This window comes from Sardina pilchardus, chromosome 1, assembly GCF_963854185.1.
Source record: "Sardina pilchardus chromosome 1, fSarPil1.1, whole genome shotgun sequence".
Classification (NCBI taxonomy): Eukaryota; Metazoa; Chordata; class Actinopteri; order Clupeiformes; family Clupeidae; genus Sardina; species Sardina pilchardus.
The window spans coordinates 47,429,592-47,452,597 of NC_084994.1; the positions used below are offsets into that span (position 1 = coordinate 47,429,592).

Sequence of the window (23,006 nt, forward strand, 5' to 3'; positions counted from 1 at the left end):
TCTGTACTACAGTGTGAGACTTGGGAGTGGAAGATTTGTCATTATTTGAAAAGTTTCGAAGCTTTTTTACTTTCCCTGTTGTTTACTGAAAACACTGCAGTGTGTTTAAAGCAGGAGATTATATGCAGCAGAGGAATCAAGGGATCAAGTTTGTTTAGATGTTAAATACAATTTCCAGGATACTCTTCCAGAATAGCCGTTTACAGTATTTTCAAATTAATTTAATATAATTAAATATTCAATGTTCAACTGAATTTAGAAGTTAGGCTTGGCACAGGCGCTGTAGCCTATATGTTAAAGGGATTTATTGTTGAATAGATCACTTTATGCAGTGTGAACATTTAGACTGTAGCGCCATCTTCAGGATATCTCGGGGACTGAAATTTAGGCAATACTCCATATGTGTGTCTGTCGACCCAATGTGTCTGTTGTACCACATATTTTATCTTACAACATTTCATGCCATTTTATTAACATCTTCTCAAACAAATGAAGACAAAGTGGTCTATATGGAAAACAGTGTGCAGGATATACTCCTTTTTTCATGTAGCCTACACTCAATTGACATGGCAAAAGCAAGACAAATGACAGCTTGGACAGACTCACACAGGCAGTCACCATAGATGTTCTTATGCATAGCAATACTGGTCTTAAAAAGTAATTCGGTTTTTAGTCAGATCTGTTGCAGCATGCCTGGTCTTCGCCCAAGAGAACACATGTAAATCTCTCACCTTGGACACTGGATCTGCTCCCTGCTAACCCAGTTCTATGATCAAGCTTTGGCCTACATCTCCAACCGCCACTATGGTCTTCTGGTGAGCATCTACCAGCTATAAACGCTTCTTCTTAGTGGTTTCTTGTTGGTGGGAGTTAGTTAGTTGCCCAGTGTTCTCTATTCCTGTTATAGTTTTGGGTCTTTCAAGAGGGGTTAACTGGGGGCATATCTGTCTAGCAAGCAGAGTCAGTTAAGCGTTTCTTGAGTTATGGTTTGTAGGCTATATTATATTATAGGCCTAGGCCTATATTATAGTATGTATTTATTTCTATTAAGCTATTGATTACATTTACATTATTGTAGGCTATTAGGCCTGTATTATCTATTACCAACTGTCACTGTTAATTTACCCATTGCATTATTTTATTTGTCAATGGGACAAAAGCGTCCGCCAAATAAAAAGCACGGCTAATGGTAAAAGACTGTAGCCTACCACCATGAACCGTAGCTACAGGTGATGCTGTAAATGTTTTACCTGTCGCACGATGACGTCAGCACGCAACAGAGCGAAAGGAACCGAGGAATCCATGACACATTAGATAGATAGCCTACCTGTCTAAAATTGTATTGTTAATGGGACCATTGTAGAGTTTAACTTAAAGTTCATTAGTCCGCTTTTGTTGGTCTAGAAACATTTCAATAATGTCGGCTTCAGCAGTGTTCGTGTTGGATTTGAAAGGAAAGGTAGGTAACCGCGCACGCTCATGAGCTATTGATTGTGACAGTAGATACAATTGCAGGAAACATTTTGCGGTAGCTTAGACTTTTTTTTTTAGTTCACCCCAGGCCATGTTACACGTTTGCGACTAACTTTTGAGGTGTGGGGATGGGTTAACAAGTCTTACCATGAACACATCCATGAAACAATAGCTTATTGATGAAGTCATCGCCGTTCATTGTAGTAGCTACCACTAATAGACTACTTCCGTGAATGCTAAATGTAATCTGAAGGACTCGAAGAAGAAAAACCTTTCAAGGGCAACCCTTTCCCATGCAGCCTCAAATATAAAATAGCCTAACAGACGTTTAGAACACAAATAATTCGATTTATCAAACTGAAACCCCAAATGTTGCACTTTGTCGTGTCTGCAATAAACTGGATAAAGTGCAAGTTCATAACAACTAGTTTTAGAGCACGATAAATAAAAAATATTGCATGCATAACCCTTGTTATTGTTGAGTGATAGGCGTATTGGTCTTCTACAAACTAGCCTAAGACTTGGTATTAAACCAGGCCAGACTGAGATGTAACCTGACACACACCCATGCTGGAAATCCAATGCACTGCTGCGTCACAAAAGAGTGAATGAGAGAGCAGAGCAGTGAATGAATGAGTGCATTTCTCAGGTGATTTCCAGCCTGGCACATTGTTAATGACATCACATGTAGGCTAGCCTACTTGAGACAGATCGAAGAAAGGCAATGACTGTTTTAATGTGCAATGAATGCTACTTGTACTGGATGCCTGCGGTGTCATGTCACCCTTACCCATATTCTTGCACACCACTGAAGACTGCAAACTGCAAACCCATTCTCCTTTTAGGTGCTGATATGCCGGAACTACAAGGGTGAGGTAGATATGGCTGAGATTGACCACTTCCTGCCCCTGCTCATGCAGCAGGAAGAAGAGGGCCTTCTCTGTCCCGTCATAACCCACGGCAACGTCCACTTCCTGTGGGTCAAGCACAGCAACCTGTACTGTATCCCTCTGCAAGAAAAAAATAACACCAGAATTCCAGTCTCACTGATGTAGAATGTTGTGTGATTCCTAGAATTGTGATGAGCAAGCAGTCTAAATACTAGATAAGGTAGTCTGTGTTATTGTCTGTTGGATCCACATCACTTTGATTTAAAAGTTTTTTTTTAATGAATTAGCTAAATCTCAATAAATTGTATTATGAGTTGTTCACTAGCCTATCCAATAGGGACTTTTAGATGCAAGGGAAGTATGGGAAGTCAACTGGCGTTGTGAGAAAATTGTAAACTGTATGTCCTTGACTTCATGATCAGTGGTGGCCATTACCAACAAGAACGCAAACGCGTCCTTGGTCTACGCCTTCCTGTACAAACTTGTGGAGGTGAGTCCCAGTTACTGTACAGCACTGGACAAATCAGTCCTCTTATACCATTGTATTGTGGAGTGTGTGTGTATGTGTGTTCACCGTGATGTAAATAGGTTGTCTCTTCCTTTACCTTAAAACTCATCTTCATGCGGTTACTCTTTAAGGCCGGGTGTTAATCAGTGGCCACATAGTTATGTAGAGGAGGTCAACAGGTTCGTTGCAATTAGGGAAGCAAAATGTCAAAGTGTATGACGAAACTATACATAGGATCTATATAATGGACGGAAAGGTTTACAATACAGTTTCCAAAATGAAGATGATGTAGGCCAATTAAAGGGACACGATTTAGGTTACTGTTTACTAGTTACTATTAATTGCTTACCTATATTTAAATTGTTGTAAAAGGACCAGGTTTTTTTTTTTTACCATGTTCAGATATCTACAATTTTTGCATGTATTCATTGTTCCTTTGCATTGTTTGTGAACTACAGAAGGCGAACAGAATACCACTCCATACCAAATAACACTTTTAAGATTTTTTTTGCAAGAAAAACTGAATAGGTTGCATACATTTGAGATGAACCTGCCTGTTTGTATGTGTAGGTGTTTACGGAGTATTTTAAGGAGCTGGAGGAGGAGAGCATTCAAGATAACTTTGTGGTGGTGTACGAGCTGCTGGATGAGCTGATGGACTTTGGCTTCCCCCAGACCACCGACAGCAAGATCCTCCAGGAGTAAGAGATGGCGTCTGTCTCCCACTCACACGTTGTTTCCTTCCTCCTCTCTCTTTCTCACACATGCACTCACACTCACTCAGACGCACGCACGCACGCACACACACACACACACACGCGCACACACGCACACACCCATGCTCACTCAGACACAGACACACACACACACACACTCACACACACACACACACACACACACTTCATTCTAACACACTCATTCAGGCACACTCACTCACTCACTCACACACACACACACACACACACACACACACACACTCATTTATATATACAGTGCCTATAGAAAGTCATCATACCCTTTTGAAATAGTTACTTTTTTTGTCTTACAGCCTGAAATCAAAACCCATTTTTAAAAAAATCTTTTCCAGTTTTATTAACAAATTTAGCTGTACAACATCAAAATAATGAAAAAAAAGTAAACAGTTCTGAAAATTAATAAAAAATTAAAAACTAGAATAACAGGGTTGGAAAAGTCATCATACCCCTGACTTAATACTTTGTAAAGCTTCCTTTTGCTTTCATTACAGCCATCAATCTGTTTGGATATGTCTCTATTATAGCTTTGCACACCTAGATAGGGGAATATTTGCCCAATTTTCCGTACAGAAATGTTAAAATTTAGTCAAATTCTGTAGGGAATGGCGATGGACTGCTCTCTTCAAGTCAATCCACATATTTTCTATAGTATTTAAGTCAGGGCTCTGACTTTGCCACTCAAGGATATTCACCATCCTATCCTTAAGCCACTGCTTTGTTCTTTTGGCAGTATGTTTAGGATTATTGTCGTGTTGGAAGGCGAATGACCTCCCCATCCTCAGCTGTCTAGGAGAGGGACGCAGGTTTTCCTTAAGAATATGGGTGTACTTGGCAGCATCCATTTTCCCTTCTATCCTGACCAATTGCCCAGTTCCCGCTGAAAAGAAACATCCCCACAACATAATGTTGCCACCACCATGCTTCACACTAGGTATGGTGTGTTTTGGGTGGTGTACTGTGTTGGTTTTCGCCAAACATTGCGCTTGGAGTTCAGTGCAAAAACACATCTGGAATATTCTGCTACCATGTGGAAAAAGCTTATATGGTCAGATGAGACTAAGATCGAACTTTTTGGAGACTAAGATTGAAGTTTTTGGACTGAGCTCCAGGCGCTAACCAAACACTGTATACACACCCAAACACACCCAAAACACACCATACCTACTTTGAAGCATGGTGGGGGCAACATTATGTTTTGGGGATGTTTCTCTTCAGCGGGGACTGGACAATTGGTCAGGATAGAAGGGAAAATGGATGCTGCCAAGTACACCAAAATTCTTGAGGAAAACCTGCGTCCCTCTCCTAAACAGCTGAGGATGGGGAGGTCATTCGCCTTCCAACACGACAAAAATCCTAAACATACTGCCAAAAGAACAAAGCAGTGGCTTAAGGATAGGATGGTGAATATCCTTGAGTGGCAAAGTCAGAGCCCTGACTTAAATCCTATAGAAAATATGTGGATTGACTTGAAGAGAGCAGTCCATCGCCATTCCCTACAGAATTTGACTAAATTTTAACATTTCTGCACGGAAAATTGGGCAAATATTCCCCTATCTAGGTGTGCAAAGCTATAATAGAGACATATCCAAACAGATTGATGGCTGTAATGAAAGCAAAAGGAAGCTTTACAAAGTATTAAGTCAGGGGTATGATGACTTTTCCAACCCTGTTATTCTAGTTTTTAATTTTTTATTAATTTTCAGAACTGTTGACTTTTTTTTCATTATTTTGATGTTGTACAGCTACATTTGTAAATAAAACTGGAAAAAATTTTTTTTAAATGGGTTTTGATTTCAGGCTGTAAGACAAAAAAAGTAACTATTTCAAAAGGGTATGATAACTTTCTATAGGCACTGTATGCAGAGTTGTTATTCAAGTCATGTAGGCCTATTTTTAATATAAGCTATTATGTATAAACAGGCTTCACCTGTGCGCCCTTTGAACGTTCAGGATGGAGGGTTCCTTCTGTCTGTCTAACCTGTGTTACCTCTGGTACAGATACATCACTCAAGAGGGCACCAAGTTGGAGGTGGCAAAGACCAGGGTGCCCACTACAGTCACCAATGCAGTGTCATGGAGGTCCGAAGGCATCAGATACAAAAAGAACGAGGTCTTCATTGATGTTATAGAGTCCATTAATGTGCTGGTGGGTATCTTTGTTCTGCGTTGTTCTGGAAACATCCCAGTCTTCATTTGTATCTTCAAATCTATTCAAATATTCTGGTTGTACAAAAACCACAGTACTTCCCTTCCGCATGTAAGACATGTACACTACAGCCACAGAAATGTAGGCCTGTGAGCCATTGTTATCTTTCATTATCTGAATCATCTAACCATGCAACAGATATGGATGTAATGCCAGTGAGTGCATGCAAACTTTTTACCATCCATTGGTATAGGCATGTAACTGGAATTAAGAGCCAGGACTTCCTTGTCCACGTCCCTGAGCCGTCACGAGCTGTTTTAATAATGTATGATCTTAATAACGGCATGGCTGTTTTGCCGCAGGTGAACGCCAACGGGAGTGTGATGAGCAGTGACATCGTGGGCAGCATCAAACTGAAGACCATGCTCTCCGGCATGCCCGAGCTCAGGCTCGGCCTCAACGACCGAGTGCTCTTCGCCCTCACCGGCCGTACGTATATATCCACAGTCACCTCATAGGAATTCACATCATGAGTCAGTCAGTAGGCTGTGTCGTGGAAGGGAGGAAATGTGGGGGAATTCTGTCGCCTGACAACTTTGAAATCAGGTTTCATCAGCCCACTGAGATATTTTCCTATTTCTTAAGGTCATATGCAAATCTACACCACTTTTATCGTCCCACTATTAGGTGATGTTACATACAAAGAGGAACCATGCATGTCAAATTTCCCCATGTTAAAAACAAAAACAAACGTGCTTATAATCACATACAGTCTGTAGTTGGCAGTGTTTCCAGCTTTAGTGTGTGTGTGTGTGTGTCTTGTGTTTTTGTAGGAGACAAGGGCAAATCTGTGACGATGGAAGATGTCAAGTTTCACCAGTGCGTGCGCCTCTCGCGCTTCGATAGTGACCGCACCATCTCGTTCATTCCCCCGGACGGTGAATCGGAGCTCATGTCCTACCGTATCAACACACACGTAAGACCGAACTTCCCACGCTCCGTTCTGGTACACTGGATGTTGGATTTGGTGTCCCGATATCTTCACACGGCAAAATCCATTCTCTTCCTCAGGTGAAGCCTCTGGTTTGGATAGAGTCGGTCATCGAGAAGTTCTCCCACAGCCGTGTAGAGATTATGGTGAAGGTACTGGAATGATCCATTGACATCCCCACTATATATTGTGCCAATTTTTTTTTTAGGCCTACGCTTCGCCTGTTCGATGTGATGACCACCATGCATAAAAAAAATGAAATGCTGCATTGCACAGAATTTCTGGGTCAGTGGAAAAGGTCATTAAAGAGTGAGAGTGGAAAAGCAAAATCAAAGGGACAATGATTAGCCATTAGCCATTGATCTGTGTCCACACTCAGCCCAAAGAACAGTACTCAGCTCCCCATACAGACCTGATTGATCATGATGACCGGTAACTGTGAAACTTCCTCCTCTTTTGTTTTTTCAGGCAAAGGGTCAGTTCAAAAAGCAGTCTGTCGCTAATAACGTGGAGGTGAGAGTGCCCGTGCCCAGTGACGCCGACTCCCCCAAATTTAAAACGAGCACAGGCCACGCCAAGTACGTCCCGGAGAAAAACCTCGTTGTGTGGACCATCAAATCCTTCCCAGTGAGTGTAATTGCAGGCAGATATGTTATTGCAAACAAAGCCCACGGTGAAGCCCCCTCACCACCTCCTCATGGTTACTTGATGACCGTCTAGGGGAATGGCGAGGAATGATCGGAATGACTGCAGAGTACGTGCGTCGTCACATTTTTTGTTCTGGTGTGTTTTCGCTCAAGGGAGGGAAGGAGTTCCTCATGCGCGCTCACTTTGGGCTCCCCAGCGTGGAGAAGGACGAGATGGAGGGCAAGCCGCCGATTACAGTCAAGTTTGAAATCCCGTACTTCACAGTGTCAGGCATACAGGTATTTCAAGTGTGTTTTGCGTGTGTTTGTGTGTGTGGGTGTGTGTTTGTTTGTGTGTTATTGTTGTGGAATTATTTCCATTTGTCATTCCTTTATGGTCAGGAATGTAAAGGCTGTAAGTCACTAACGCTTTCCTTTCTGATGAAGGTGCGGTACATGAAGATCATTGAGAAAAGCGGTTACCAGGCCCTACCCTGGGTCAGATACATAACACAAAGTGGAGGTATAATTGACCTGTTTCATATTTCCTTTTAAAATGTATATTATTTTCATCCATCCGATTCTAATAGACTTGTTTCTTTTATTCAGATTACCAGTTGAGAACAAACCAGTAGTCTGTGGTGATGTTACAAGATCCTTTTACCCCATGGCACAGCAGGGCCAGAAGATCAAACCCAGTGACCTTATCATGGAAAGCTATTTTGAACGTCACACTGAATCCTACATACTGTATATGATCACTTTGGTTATGACATTGAACATCATTGCCCAATACACACTGTTGAAGCTACTAGGCCTAATTATATCCTGGTATGGTCTAGTGAGTTGGCCTGCAGGCTGGATTAATGTCTATTGAAATCACAAATAGGCCTTAACCTAGGCCTAGGCCTACTTGGTGGCCCACTTTTAAAATTTTAATATATTTTGTATGAATGTATGTCCGGAAAATAATTTTATGATGGGTTGTGTTTTAATTGATATTCACATAAGCTTTAAGTGCAATTAAATTGTGCAGAATTTACATGTTTGTCTTTTTACTTGACTATACCAAAAGGAGCAAGGGGAAATTAAATATTTGTTTTCATAAATGTTATTTAATATAATGTGGTTATAGCTTACCATATATGTTTGACTTAGCTGTAAAAGCATTTTGGGCAGACTTAATTAATAGAATGCTATAGCGCGACTTGCCTGGGACGTTCTTGTACTAATTTGCGTAGTAACCCGCCTTTTTTTCTCACCAGCTTCAGAAGTTTACTATCAAAGAATGAAAAGATGAATGAACAACTTGTAGCTACAAATAACGTTCTCAAATTGCCCGCCTTCTACGCTCGGCGTTATCATTGGTCGAGCGGGAAGTTACCACGGTGATACTGTAGCAACCGTACTATTACTCCGCCCATTTCACCCAATGTGGAATGACAGCAGACGTTTTGTGGCCTCTTATTGGTTGAGATACTTTCATCGACGTTTGTAAAGAGATACTAGAGTTAACTCTTGGCTATTCTCAGCGCGCAAATTAAAGGTACTGGAACGTCGAAAACACTATTATTTGTTGTGATTTATTTGAAAAGCAGACGTAAACAGTAGCCGGAAAGCAAATAGGATATCCAACGGTCGTTTTATCTACAAAACAACAGGCAAAAAACTGAACGAGGTAAGAGAGCACTGCTGTCGTCGCTGATTATTGTTTCGTTTCCCTATTTTTAAAAACCAGTTAGCCAGACGGCTAGGAAGCTAGCCAGTTAGCTAATCTACTACATTATCTTATTATTTATCTTCGTTTTCGCTATACTTCTTTTTACCACTGCTGTCCTTGGGTGTGTATATTATTGTGCTAGTGACGTTTTGAAAGGTAACATCACGTTTTGTAGTATGACAGCCTGTTGAATTAAATTGTTATCTAGCTATCGTTAGCTAGAACGCTAAATAGTTAGCATGTCTGAAAAATAAGCGCACTCGTAGCTAACGTTAGCTAACTTCATCTAGCAGAAGAACTCTGGTTAATAAACGTAAACGTGTTCAAGCAGGTTGATATAATTGTTCTTTTATTATTTCCATAGGTCCCCGGTTGTATGTCGTGATAGCAGTTGTCGAGAGCTGAAACTCGCCACCGCCATGGTTTTAAGTGAGAACGATGCTGGTAAGGGCTTGACCACTGCCGCTGCGAAAGGGAATACAGCCGAAGTGCGACGGATGCTGGAGGAATGCCGGGTGCATCCAGACACGGTCAATGAATTTGGCCGCACTGCATTACAGGTAAGCTATTCACCATTCACAATTTGCGACCTTTAGTCCGCTTCGTAGCTAAATTGTTTTGGTGAACGAGTGACGTGATAAAACCCATAACGTTACCAGTTAGCACCTGAGTGGGCGTTGGCCGGAGATTAACGTTTGCTAATAACTATACATTACGTACTTACTTGGCACTAAACAAGTTTCCCATTACTTGTTGAAGTCAATAAATATGCGTGTTAGCTGTTAGCAGATTATATATATATTAAAAATAACCATAGCTTCCTTTACCTTTACGACCCAAACAATAACGTTACATTGTGATGTTTTACATTTTCCTTCTTTTACAGAAGTGTCATTTGAAATGTTAACATTTTTCGAAAATTAATTCACATGTCCCTTTTAAACAATATTCATAGTACATTATGCCAATTTGTAATTTTAACTTTTCATTTGATAAATAATTAGATAGATAGATAGATAGATAGATTTAAATTTAATTAGGTGTTCAGCTTTTCTTTCCATGGTTATCTCCAAACTGGTCTATCGTAATTAACTGTTAGCTGGCCTGCCTGAGTGTGTAGTAAGATCATTACAACTGATGCTGAATGCTGCAGCATGCCTGGTCTTCAAACAGCCAAAGAGGACACATTTAACTCCTCTAGTTACTCAGGCTTCTTGGCTTCCTATAGTGGCTAGAATGATACACTTTGGCCTATAGGACACATATAGGATTTGCACTTAAGAGTTATAAGAGTTATATGGGTTATGGTTTGTATTATGTGTTTATTTTCATTAGGCTATTGATTGCATTTGTATTGTTGTTCATTATTGCTTTCTCCTTAATGTAGTCTTACCAACATTTTAAAACTATTAATTCTACTGTTGTATTATTTTTATTCATAAGTTGCTTTACACAAAAGCATCTGCCAAATCCCATAACCATAATAACCATGTTAATAAGCCTTGTGTGAGGAGCAATAATACAAAGAAGGAACAGTAATGTGTGATGTTGATGCCTGTACTAGATAAGAGGATATTCAAAACAGACTGATGTTTATTGCTGTCTGCAGGTCATGATGATGGGGAACACCAACGTGGCGTGTCTGCTGTTGGAGCACGGCGCGGACCCCAACATCCAGGACCGTTTTGGTGTGACTCCCGCACATGACGCCGCCCGCGGCGGTTTTCTCGACACCCTCCGGGCTCTTGTGGACTTCGGCGCGTCGGTTAACGTTCCAGACAACTCCGGGGCGCTGCCCATCCACATCGCCACCCGCGAGGGCTACAGAGACGTGGTGGAATACCTGGCGCCGCGGTCCAACCTCAGCCATCACAACACGAGTGGGGAGACGGCCCTGGATGTCGCAAGGGCCACCTCCACGCCAGACGTGGTTGAACTGTTGGAACGTCAGTTAGAATCTAGCCTGACATTCCAGTCATAGCAAGAAAACACGGGAGTTCCCGTACTCTCATTCATTTGCTTTTTGGTGAAATTTCATATATAGGATTTGTAATAATGTGTATCCTTAGATTTTTCCTGTTGTGGTAGTTTGGTAGCCGCATAGTAGCCTATAGTGTCAACATTTTTGGAGGAAATGACACATCTTTGTTTTTGCACAGCAACGTACCATTGAAGGTACTGCAAACCTCGTTTCATTTTGGGAGTTTGCCATGCACATTTGTAGATTGACGAATTGTCATTTGTTTGTTCATTTTTCTTGTCCATTTTGTCTACGCACCCAGGTAGACATTTGAGCTGTTGATTTTTATGAAAATATGAAATGACGGCTGCACCTCCTCCCTTTGGTTGGTTTTGCAGTTTGCACTGATGAATTTGTAGCAACTTTTCTCTCTCTTTTTTTTTAAGATGTATGTGTTTGTTTCTTGTATATAAAATGTATGAATTTATATGTACTATTTATTGAAATATTGTACATAGGAATTTTATGTTTACCACTGTGGAATGCTTATTGTTATTTATGAAAATACACATAAACCCTACAAAAATTTCGATGTACTCACACTTCATTTCTTTAGTACACAAATAAAGTATTGCCCATATTTATTCATTCGGAGTTGTTTCTTTATCCTTGCAGATTGTCAAAAAGAATATTCAGTTGTTAGACAAGTCAAAAGAGGTAGGCGATTATATTTTAAGTGCACAATATGGTCCCAGCACTATTTGTAGTAAAGGGTACATTCTTTTGGTTTTACATTTCCGGCGAATAGAGCCAATAACTGACCTTGGCTAACTAGTTTTGCTGTTGTTGCTTGTAAACAGGATGTAGTCCTGTTTTGTTCCCTGATGCTGTGTAAAGGCCATTACCCAAGGTCTGAGGCCAGCCTGACAAATTACAAACTGGTAAATTTGCATAATGTGATTTTCAAACTGTCCCCGTTCACGTGAACTACTGCTGTAACCAGTTTTCCCTGAGCTCTAAGTTAATAACAAAGCCTTTCTGGTTGCTCAAGAGGCCAAACATAATTACCTTTAATGTCTGGGATTTTCAGACCACTAAGCCGTGCTAATGTTTTGACCACATAGAAACTGAATACAATGATGAATACTATGAATACAGTGATAGAGATAAATAAATAAATAAAAATGTAAAAAGAATACACTTTCAATCTATCTTGTACTACTAGATATAATTAACTTTAGTTACCTCTAAAGGTCATTGTGAAGTCAGATACTTAAAAAAGATTCCCATTATAGCAACATACAATGCTTCCTTGTCTGGACATGTTTTCATAGTATCACTATGGCTTAACCAGTTTATCCATTCTAGTGTCACTGTCGCCACAAGAGGGCTCACAAACCTTGGAGACGATTCAACCTGTTGCTCAAAATATCACAAAACTACGCCATTCTTGTAGAAAAACTTTTTCCTGATTTGCAATGTTTGCCTGCATTGTATTTAATACAATTCGGTTGCCACAATAAGAAAAAATTGAGAACTTGCCATAGGGCAGAATACAGCAAATCATTCGGTGCATGCAAGGAGGATGACAATTCCAATCTACTGAATTAACAGATGCTGAAACATCATTATAGTATACACAAAATATGCCCTGGGTGTAATAGAAATGATTATTTCAGTTCTACCACCACATCAACATTTCATATCATATTTCCATGTTTAGTTTGACCCTCTTTTGGAACGCCTGCCTGTGAATGCAAGCAGACGTATAGGGCTGAAGAAGGTTATGCCCAAGTTCACAGAATGCAGCTGAACCCTTGTTGAAATATTTGGTTAAAGGCCTGAGGGTATGGTGCCACATTCCCCTCCATCCCGAAAGGCACTTATAGTATAACACATTCTTTAGCTTCAGTATCAAGTCATTGTGGCCTCAGAGATAGATACTTTATTGATCTCCAAGGGCAAGTTCAAGGTCCCAGTATCCACACACAACATACACTACAATGTAAAGAGGAAGATAAACTAACAAATCAGCATGAGTAATATGCAGATATGATCATATGCAGTGATCACCTACTCATTCTAAAACTAAATGTGTAACGATGACATATGAAACTATATCAGTTGGATTACCCTCTATCCATCTCAGTGGAATAGACTAGAATTATTGAAAAGGATGTTTATGAACTGAGACTCCCGCCATGTGCACGGTGTCCCCCGAGGCGTAAAGAGCAGGCGGGTTTACAAAGGCATTAACAACCGGACCAGCATCACAGTGTGTCTTCCAGCACAGGGTCACCTGTGTGGACTTTGGAGAGAGCTGAAAGCGAGTGATTGTGGTGCAGCAGGGTCGTGATTGGGTTAACAAGGAACATGTTGGACATGCACACAATGGCTCCGCTGTTTGCAGAAGGCTTTTTCTAGTCAAAAGCTCACCTGTCCCATCTTGCAACGGATCCCTTGGCAGCACCTTCCTGGGTTGTTGACTCCTTTTGTCTATTTGGTTTGCGAAAGCCTACCTTACACGGACAGACTTTGACAAGATTTGGGAAAGATTCTTGAAAGATTGTAGTATTTTAACTAATGCCCCTCATTCAAGCTTTACTCAAAAGACTACAATCTTTCAAAAAATCTTTCTCAAATCTTGTCAAAGTCTGTCAGTGTAAGGTAGGCGTATAGAGTGGGGTGTTTTTTGAGAAAAGTGAAAAGAAGACATTGTGACTGAGCCATGAGTCCTGTTTATGTGTGCCTGTTTAACAACCCTCACATGTTATAATGTTTCTTGCAGCACTGAGAATTTGAACGCAGACATTTTGTTCACTTTGTCAGCCACTGAAACCTTATAAGAGGTAGGCACGGCTGTGTAGCAACACTGAGCTCAGCTGGAAAGGAACGTTTATGGAACGTTATGCAGCAGGATATGCTCAACATGATGGATTTATGACATTCACAACACTTTGCTCAGACGAGTATGTGAGCATGTCCGGAACCACCGGGGTTTACCATAACCAGGACACTCAGTTCAGTGTTTGATACTCAGCTGGTCATCATAACACTTCTGTAACTGGGAACTCCCCCCTTATCTCTCATGGAACTCAGTTGTTCTGAAACACAACCGAAAGTGTCTTTCATTCTCTACCAAGGGCTAGGACATTAAACCTAGTGGACAACATCCTTAGAAACAGACAAAAATAACTACATTTTTATATACAGTATATATTAAAAAAAAAATAGACACAGTAGCTACAGATAATCATTAACTGTGCATCAACACAGTGGTGAGACAGATTGTCCAGGCGTGTGTTTGTAGTGGGGTTGTTATCATAGCAATGCAAACTTTGTTGTGAAAACTTCATAGAGACGGCCTCTGATAAGCTGACTTTATGAAGCCCCAGGAGACAAAAATCTGCTTCCATGGTGATGATTCAGAGTGTTTCCTGTCTGATATACACGACCATAATTGTAATTTCTTATGCAATCCAGAGGTTCTGTTTTGGTAACGCTGGTGAACACTGGTCATGACAGACTTATTCTCGTAACATGTCTCAGTTTTGTCGTCACTATGGGGACACAGAGGTTTGTAATCAGGCACTATGTGGCTCTCCCCCTCAGCACTTAAAGTAACATGATGCATACTGAATTTCCTCTTTTTGTCAATGTTCAACTTTTATTTTGAGAACTACAGTATGTTGCTTCAACACACACACACACACACACACACACACACACACACGCGCGAACACACACACACAAATCCTGCAAGGTCTCCAATTTCTGTCAATTACAGACACATAGAGTTCCTCCATAGAGCCATCCCTCTCTGGTCGGGCACTAGAACACCTTGTGACCAGACTACTCTCTTAGGAGACAGCTCTTTCAATAGAGCTATGAATCCTTTTGATAGCTACTGGTCTCCACCCAAACCTCACCCACACACCATACACCACAGCCTTAGCTGTGTATTGTTCAAGCCTGTCTGAGCACCACCCTCTAAAAGATCTGGATTGGATTAGAATCTGTCAAACACAGTTCACTAATCATTGCTGCCCCGATCTACATTCCCACAAATGCCCTCCAGCTCTCTCCACACATGTCAACACCATAATATGCCAAGTGCTGTAGACAGTCCTCCCTAACCATGTTTGTTCTTGACCTGTTCTTGATCTCTGTGACACGACAGTTCTTCTGCTAAAACAGCGCTCCTCCACTTGCACAACAGCTGTCTCCTTTCCGCGCGGCACTCCGAAGATGATGAGACGTTGTTATGATGTTATAGCCTCCACACTCTCACCATTACAACATGTGTTTAAGTCATCAGCCAACATCCAGAGTTCTCGCACCCTTGCAGCCAGGACATCCTCAACAGGAGCCTATTACACACCCCAAACCTTGTTCAGTTGTACTCAAATGATTTGAATGTTGTCTGTTGTTTTTTTTAAATTATTATTTCAGTGACGTTCTCTTTTTATATACTTCTGTGTTTGGTTTTGTCAAGCAGTGTTTGCTTCAGAGGTGGTATTTGAATACATCCAAGAGAGTGGAGGTAAGTTGTTGATATATGTCAGAAAGATGGATGTTATCCCTTTCAGGCACTAGGGGGCATACAAGGTGTTCCGAGTCACCTTTGAGGGTTAAAAGTGCTTTGTCACTGCTTCGGCATTCACTCAAACTGGTGATGTCATGGAACCATTTTGATTGGCGCATTATTCATAGATAAAGAAATTTTGAATAGCTGTTTCAAAATGTCATTAGCTATTCATTTTCATGTACCATGTACATAGTGGTATCAAATAATAGTTAAGTAATAGCCAATACATGAGATTTGTATGAGTGCTCATAAAAAAAGTGCAATGCAGACTACAGCATTACTTCATCAACCCACCCATGCACACACACACACACACACACACACACACAGATATATATATATATAATATATATATATAGATAGATAGATAAAATAATAATAATAATAATAATAATTCCTCTTACACAATACATTATCACATTCAATTATCATCATAATTCTCCCTACCCACTGAAACCCACAATACATTATCATTATTATCCCCCTCACCCACTGAAACGCTCTCAGTTAATTCATGATAGAGAGAGAGAGAGATAGTGTGAAAGTGTTTATATTATATCGAGAACGCTCATTAGAAACGCTTTAGTTATTGCTAAGCGGCTGCTCCCATGCTCCACAGCACCTCTCACAACTGTTGGACTATCGGCTCCTGTTACACAAACACTCGGATTCCATCCACTCTCATGTCATGCTGTAGGGCGAAGGCGGGGCCTGCAAATGATTGGCAGAGGGTTGCCAGCGCTTCCTCTCGTTCGCCGGTTAACCAGTTCCGCACACCTTTTGTAAAATTCCACTAAAGGTGTGCCTCGTCGGTTTCTCGCGCAGGTGGGTGGGTGGGAGGGCCCAGACAGGAGCTCTGCTTGCAGTTTCGACCGGCTGCAGCCAGAGCGGAGGACTTGTGTTGTTTGGAGATCAGGGTGGTGAGCGCCTGCCTCTGCTGGTGTCTCTTGCTATGGAGACTCAAGAGTGGACATGACACCACAATGGGGATTGTCCAACTGCAACCCGAAACTCAGCGCTGCCTCGCTGTGTGAAAAAAACCCGATTATCAAGTCGCGTAGGCCGAACAAGTCATTCTAGTGGCCATTCATGAGCAATAAATAAGTATACATTCCTGTCATTCTGAAAATGCAACATATAGGGCTGGAATGGACTGACACAGAATTCATAAAGATTACTCCAGGCTAAGTAAATGTATGGCGGTGGCCTTGGCAGCATATCTACTGTACCTGTTTTGAATACCAGTTCTGGAAAAACCTGAACTTCTGTAGACCCTGTTTCCCACTTCCCTTTGAGTACAGTGTGCTCAACTCAAGCGCCGAACATGAGACTGATAAAAACATCAGATTGATAAAAAAAGGGGAAGGTTTCTCAGCTGTGTATCACACTTCGACTCCCACACAGCAGTCACTCTGTCCCGCTGATATTTGCTCAGCAGCTGCGCTGCTTTGATGTCGGACTGAAGTGGACCGAAGTGTTGTCTTAAAGAAATCAGTTACGAAAAACCAGGCATGCACGACACGTGCCACCGGAGGCTTAAGTGAATAACAGTCAGTGTCACTATGTACTGGACTGGTAAATCAATATAAGAAAACACCAAGCAGTCAATGAGTTACCAACTTGGTTTTCATTGCCTTCAGCAAAAGGCCCATCAAGAAATGAAATAGTAACAAAGTGAAATTGCACGGCTGGGAAAAACTACATATACAGGTCATGTTGTACAAATAAAATGTTGCATCCATCATCAGTCTTACTAGCATTGTTTTTAATGCCAATAAAAAAGTATTAAACAACATAAAAAATTATTAGATTCTCTGGGGTTTCATCAAAATATATAAATAAGCCCAGACCAATCTGATTTGATCTCATACAGTTCACAGGAATAAATGTGCATGTGCAGAACATTCCCCATCATGTGAAGGGCTTCAGCAATTAGTACAGGTATTTCACTTAATGTAAACACTGAGTTCATCAGGTCCTAATACCCGGTGCCCCGGCCATCGTTAAGACACAGGAGTATGGTTCAGCTTGTTTGGAGGCGTTAAAAGGCACCCGTTCTGTTCCTAACCGTCGTCCATTTGGTCACGGACCTCTGACGGCAAAAGTTCTAGAAGGCTCTGCTCGACCACGATCCCGCTGAGTTTGAGGAGCGGGCAGTCCCCGATCTCCACGGGCAGGGACTCCAGACGGTTGCCCTTGAGTTCCAGGCGGAGCAGCTGCGCCAGGTTGGCCACGCGCGACGACAGGTAGGAGATGCTGTTGTTGCCCAGCGCCAGGCTCTTGAGCCGCTTGCAGGAGAACAGCTCCTCGGGCAGAGACTCCAGCGAGTTGAAGGCCACCGAGAGGTACTGCAGGCTCTGCAGGCTGCCGATCTCGGTGGGCAGCGCCGACAGCTGGTTGTGCGACAGGTCCAGGTGCCGCAGCTTGGTGCAGTAGTAGAGGCGCGCCGGCAGCCGCCGTATCTTGTTCCAGCTGGCGTCGAAGGTCTCGAGCGCGTGCAGCTTGCCCACGTGCTCGGGGATGTAGGCGATGGCGTTGTGCCAGAGGCGCAGCGTGGCGAGGCGGCGGCAGTGCTGCAGGCTCAGGATCTCCTCCACGGTGGTCAGCTTGTTGTCGCGCAGGTCCAGCTCCTGCAGCGCCGACAGGCTGAAGACGGCGCTGGGGATGCGCTCCATCTGGCAGCCCGCGAGCTCCAGCGAGGTGAGGCCGCTCAGCTTCTTCAGGTTGCTCAGCACCTGCAGCTTGGCGCCCTCGTTGTGCACCACCAGCCGCTGCAGCTGGCCGGCCACGTCCACCACGCTGGGCGGCAGCTTGGTGAGGCGGCTGCGGAGCGTGAGCACGCGCAGGTTCTTGAGCTCGCGCAGCGAGTCCAGCGAGGCGCCGCTGCTGCGCGAGGCCTCGGCGCCGCCCAGCGTGCCGCTCAGGTGCAGCTCCTCCAGGGCCTTCAGCGAGTACGTCCACAGCGGCAGCTGCTCCGCGCCCTCGAAGGTCAGCCGCAGCACCTTCAGCGTCTGCTGCAGGTGCGTCAGGGCGGCCAGCTGCAGCTTGGTGGGGCAGTGGACGAGCGCCAGCTCCTGGAGCTCGGTGAGCTGGGTGAGCGCGGCCGGGATGGTGACGTGGCCGCTCAGCAGCTCCATCTTGAGCGACTCGACCTCGGCGACGTCGAAGACGGTGTCCGGCAGGCCCGGCAGCATGAAGAGGTGCAGCTCCAGCCGCTGGCTGGGGTTGCGGCTGAGGCGCGCGCGCAGCTTCTTGACCGTCCACTCGTGGTTGAGGTTGACCTGCCGCAGGCGGCTCTCGCTCACCTCCGAGAGGAAGACGGCGAAGCGCTTGGCGTAGAGCGGGTCGTACCGGTCGCTGAGGTGCAGGAGGAAGGCAAAGTCGTTCTTCATGTCGGGAATGTCGTTGATTCCCGTCTCCAGGCGAACGTGTTCAAAGGAATACTCCTTTAGCGACCGATGGAAAAGCCAGTACAGGGAATATATGCACAACAACCCGTACACTCCAACGAAACAAATGTAGCAATAGGCCAGTTTAGAGAAAAGGTTCGCCTTGTTGTGGTTGCAGCAGAAGATGTCAAAGCCGGTCAGATCTGGAGGCACGGAACACTTGACCACAATCTCAATGTTGGGCACCAGTGAGGCCGTGTAGGCAGTGATGAGGAGAAACTTGAAGACCTTCAGGGACGTCTGGATGACGTACATTTTGTAGAGAAGATCAGCTTCTTCCACGTGCGTGCGGAACTTTTTCACCTTCTCGAAGAGCGCCTTGGCCTGCTCTCCTTCCTTCTTGTCCAAGACGGAGGCGGCAGGTTCCGACAGCTTCTTCTCCGGGTTGGAAACGACCGACGCGGACCGCAGCAAGGTCACGTTCTCCCCGTCGGTGCCCATGAATCCGTCCGGGTTGATCTTGGACATGGTGCTCCCTTTCCTCCAGCTGACCAGCTTCTCCTCGCCCCGCTCCTCCGACACCTCGCTGATGGCCCGCGTGGTCCAGGGCGAGTCGAAGCACTTGCCCAGGATGTTCACAAAGAGCTCGATCTTGGAGGACGTCCCCGGGAACTTGAACCAGAAGCTGCTGGCCACCATGAAGATCATGGAGTGGATGACCACCAGGTAGGGGAAGAACTTGGCGTACCAGTGGACAGCGCGCTCATAGCAATAGTGGTTGACGAAGACGTACTGGTGAATGTCCAGGCCGTTCTTGCGGCCAAACACCTCGAGCACGTTGGGCTTGAGCTCCTTGGTGATGCTGAACTCCCACAGGCTCTCGTTGGCGTGGTACTCCCGCACGTGGTTGCAGTTCACGTCCGCTTTGGTCGGCCCGACGATACGGTTCGGCAGACATGAGATTTTCTCCTGTGTCAGCTGAGAAAGAATGGAAAATGGTCCATTAACAAAAATGTTGGGGGGGGATTGTCACAATGGCACAAAGTACTTTTAATAACATGAAAGAAAGGACAAAAGTTACTGTACTGGAACCGTGAGAAAAAAAGGAAAATCCATTCACAGGGTATGGCAAGCACACAGGTCACAAACAGGTCACACACTGCTACAAAGAATTTTCAAAAAGTCAACTGTGCAAAAGTCAACAAAAAGGTGAATATGAATAACTGATTTATTCCATATGGGAAATTAGACACATGTACAGTATCTGAATGTATTTGGAGACCAGGCGTTTTATAATTCAGCACACCACGGGCTTTGTATCATTAAGTTTCATTCACCTTTTAAGTCACACTGTGGGAAACACGGCGCTAAGTCCTCAAGGAACAGATTATCATCACAGGCAAAGATGTGAGGAATGGAATACTAAGGGACGAAGAGTGACTAATCCAATTTTATTGCAAGTAGGTCAGAGGAGTCAAACAAAGGCAAGAGTAAGATTGTGTCTGCTCGCTAACAGGGCATCACTGATGCACATGCTTTGCTGATGAGTTCACCCAAATCACTGTCACTCGACAACTCGGTGTAGAAGACTTCTGTGAGAGGTATTCATACATTCATTCATTCATCTCTTTTTATTCACGTTCTCATTCTTTGGCATCAGCAAAGATAAAAACATTTTAAAGGGAAAAAAAAAAAAAATGTCGGACAGCCTACCAGAATTGATAATCCTCTAAAAGCTCTCTAAAAGTCTTTGTTGATAAGATACTGTATCTACATAAACATTTGTAGATAGTGTTGTAAATCAGTCGGCTGCATTCCAGATATGTACAGCTGTCAAAGCATTGTTATTAGCCTTGTTTGCCCAATGGTCATAAAACACGAGGCTAGTGATTACCGTACCACAGGAGTAACTTCCCACACACAACACAGATTCAGATATGGAAAGCCTTTTCCCAGACATTCTGGTGACATGAAGAGCTCCTCAGGTCGTCTCAGCCCACTTTATGTCTGGGTGTGCAATTTCTTGATCTCTTAGAAGTAGCCTACGCCTGCCTGCTACAACATAAACTCAGTTGTCTCACAGCACAAGCTGAGAGGAGCTATTGGTGATGGCCATTTTTCAATTCAGTTGCACTTTTCTCCTGCTGCAGAGTGAGAATTACATTAACAACACACAGCAGCAGAGTGAGAATAGCATTAACTCACACAGCAGCAGAGTGAGAATGGCATTAACTCACACAGCAGCAGAGTGAGAATGGCATTAACTCACACAGGGGGAGTGTGCTGAGGTGTAGCCTACTGTAGGGTTCCGTCAGCACTTCAGGGAATCTGCAGATGTCAAATGTCTGTCACATGCCCTCTCCTCTCCCTCTGATTCTCAACTTGCTTATGGAGGCATGGCGCCGTCACCAACTCCCCCACACGACTCCGTCTTGGCCTTATCTCACCAGTCATTTGTTTCTCAAATGGTTTGACCTTGAGTGGGAAGTATTTAACTCCAGATGAAAGGTAGTCTGATTTGACCTTTCATCGTCATACTAAACTCTCCAATACAGTCAGTTTGAGTGCAATGGCTTCCTGTGCGTCTTACCTGAACAGTGCAGCCGAACACCCCGATCATAAGCATGGCGATGCAAAGGTACTCGGAGAACACGTCCCACCATGGCTTCAGGACCCGGTACTGGGGGTTTTGTTCTGAGGCAATGTTCCGGAACTCATTCACCGGGATCATCTTGACAACAGCCTGCCAGCGGGACAGGAGAGACAGGTTTGCCACACAACTGTTAGTCCTCAGGGTGTGTCTATCAAATGGCACTGTGTTGTACGAATTGTGGGATGAGAAGTACTGAGGATAATATGCTGTTTTTAGCGTGATAACGGAAAGAGTTCGAATGAATACAGAGCCTGGATAATTGACATATTTGGGTTACGGAGGTGCGAAGATGCAAGCACATCTAAAGAAATACATTTGCATTTTATGTACAGTAGAGACATGCGTAAAAATAGATAATCTAGTTCCTCGTGCGGCCTGCTATGAAATATGTTTCGATAGCCACTATGGATGGAGAGAAATCCACAAAGTGTAAAAGTAACTCCAAATTATTCTGTGGTTTACAGTCTCATAATGACGGAGACCTTTCCTAGGGTGTAAAACGTTCACTGTCCGTCATCCATTTCGTGTAGCCTAGAAATAACCCTCAGTGGCCCCATGAACTAGCCTGCTACCGATCCCCACCTGCTTCAATATTCTTTGAAGAGTTTGAACACTTTTCCCCCTATCTGTTGGAATGCATGCTTCACTTCTCAACCTGTCGCGATTGGTCACCAGTCTCTTTTCTACTGTTTCTCATCATTGACTAGCCTACTCTATACGCACATAAGGATAGGCTACAGGAATGGCCTCAATTCTGTCTGGATAGCCAAACAGATACATAACAATACTGTATGCGCTCAAAACAAATTCAATTTCGAGACCGCTCATCACATGACATGCCAAGCTCAACCGCACATTTAGAATGTACTTAAAATAATTTAGAAGTGCTCAGTTTGTAGGCTAGTCTACTTACATCCGATCTCCTGCAATCCACACAACCGGTAGCCTATAAGGTCAGGCGATTATAAGTAATTCAGATAGTGATCCATCTTGGCGAAGAGCGTCAACACCATAGAGTCCCAAACCTGCGAGCGGGACGTGCTTCAGCTTGTTGCGAAAGAGGACAAAACTTCGCTTCGCCTCCGAAGCTCATCTGCAGTGACAGCCCCTCCAACCGGGTGAATAGGTCCAACACCTTTCTCAAACGCGCAACTGCGCAACATCTGAATGTGCGGGATAGACTATCATGACTGTGTGCGTGGTGATAGGCCTTTTGGCCTGTAGAGGAGTATACAATGTCATGGGCACTTTAAATGACAAATGACCATCGATTTTCTTCTGTGCTTCCGAAACGCCCGGAGGGTGGG

The 23,006-nt window shown here is 43.6% G+C and overlaps 3 protein-coding genes across 3 annotated transcripts; 2 read left to right on the plus strand and 1 right to left on the minus strand.

Moving 5' to 3' along the window:
* Positions 1 to 1,260: 1,260 nt before the first annotated feature.
* Positions 1,261 to 8,431, plus strand: ap1m2 (adaptor related protein complex 1 subunit mu 2). The gene is made up of 12 exons (XM_062546796.1): positions 1,261 to 1,459; positions 2,319 to 2,475; positions 2,786 to 2,853; positions 3,442 to 3,572; positions 5,625 to 5,772; positions 6,135 to 6,261; positions 6,606 to 6,748; positions 6,844 to 6,915; positions 7,232 to 7,390; positions 7,564 to 7,689; positions 7,837 to 7,912; positions 7,999 to 8,431. Exons 1-12 carry the CDS (start codon positions 1,418 to 1,420, stop codon positions 8,022 to 8,024), a joined length of 1,275 nt encoding a protein of 424 aa, XP_062402780.1. The 5' UTR covers positions 1,261 to 1,417; the 3' UTR covers positions 8,025 to 8,431.
* A 426-nt stretch (positions 8,432 to 8,857) lies between these two features.
* On the plus strand, positions 8,858 to 11,713 carry cdkn2d (cyclin-dependent kinase inhibitor 2D (p19, inhibits CDK4)). Its single transcript, XM_062546909.1, has 3 exons — positions 8,858 to 9,067; positions 9,474 to 9,669; positions 10,719 to 11,713. Exons 2-3 carry the CDS (start codon positions 9,529 to 9,531, stop codon positions 11,088 to 11,090), a joined length of 513 nt encoding a protein of 170 aa, XP_062402893.1. The 5' UTR covers positions 8,858 to 9,067; positions 9,474 to 9,528; the 3' UTR covers positions 11,091 to 11,713.
* Positions 11,714 to 17,401: 5,688 nt separating this feature from the next.
* On the minus strand, positions 17,402 to 22,989 carry si:zfos-323e3.4 (volume-regulated anion channel subunit LRRC8E). Its single transcript, XM_062546717.1, has 3 exons — positions 22,613 to 22,989; positions 21,637 to 21,789; positions 17,402 to 20,024 (listed from the first exon to the last, which is right to left on the minus strand). The coding sequence occupies exons 2-3, from the start codon at positions 21,775 to 21,777 to the stop codon at positions 17,721 to 17,723; spliced, it is 2,445 nt and encodes an 814-aa protein (XP_062402701.1). The 5' UTR covers positions 21,778 to 21,789; positions 22,613 to 22,989; the 3' UTR covers positions 17,402 to 17,720.
* Positions 22,990 to 23,006: the final 17 nt, after the last annotated feature.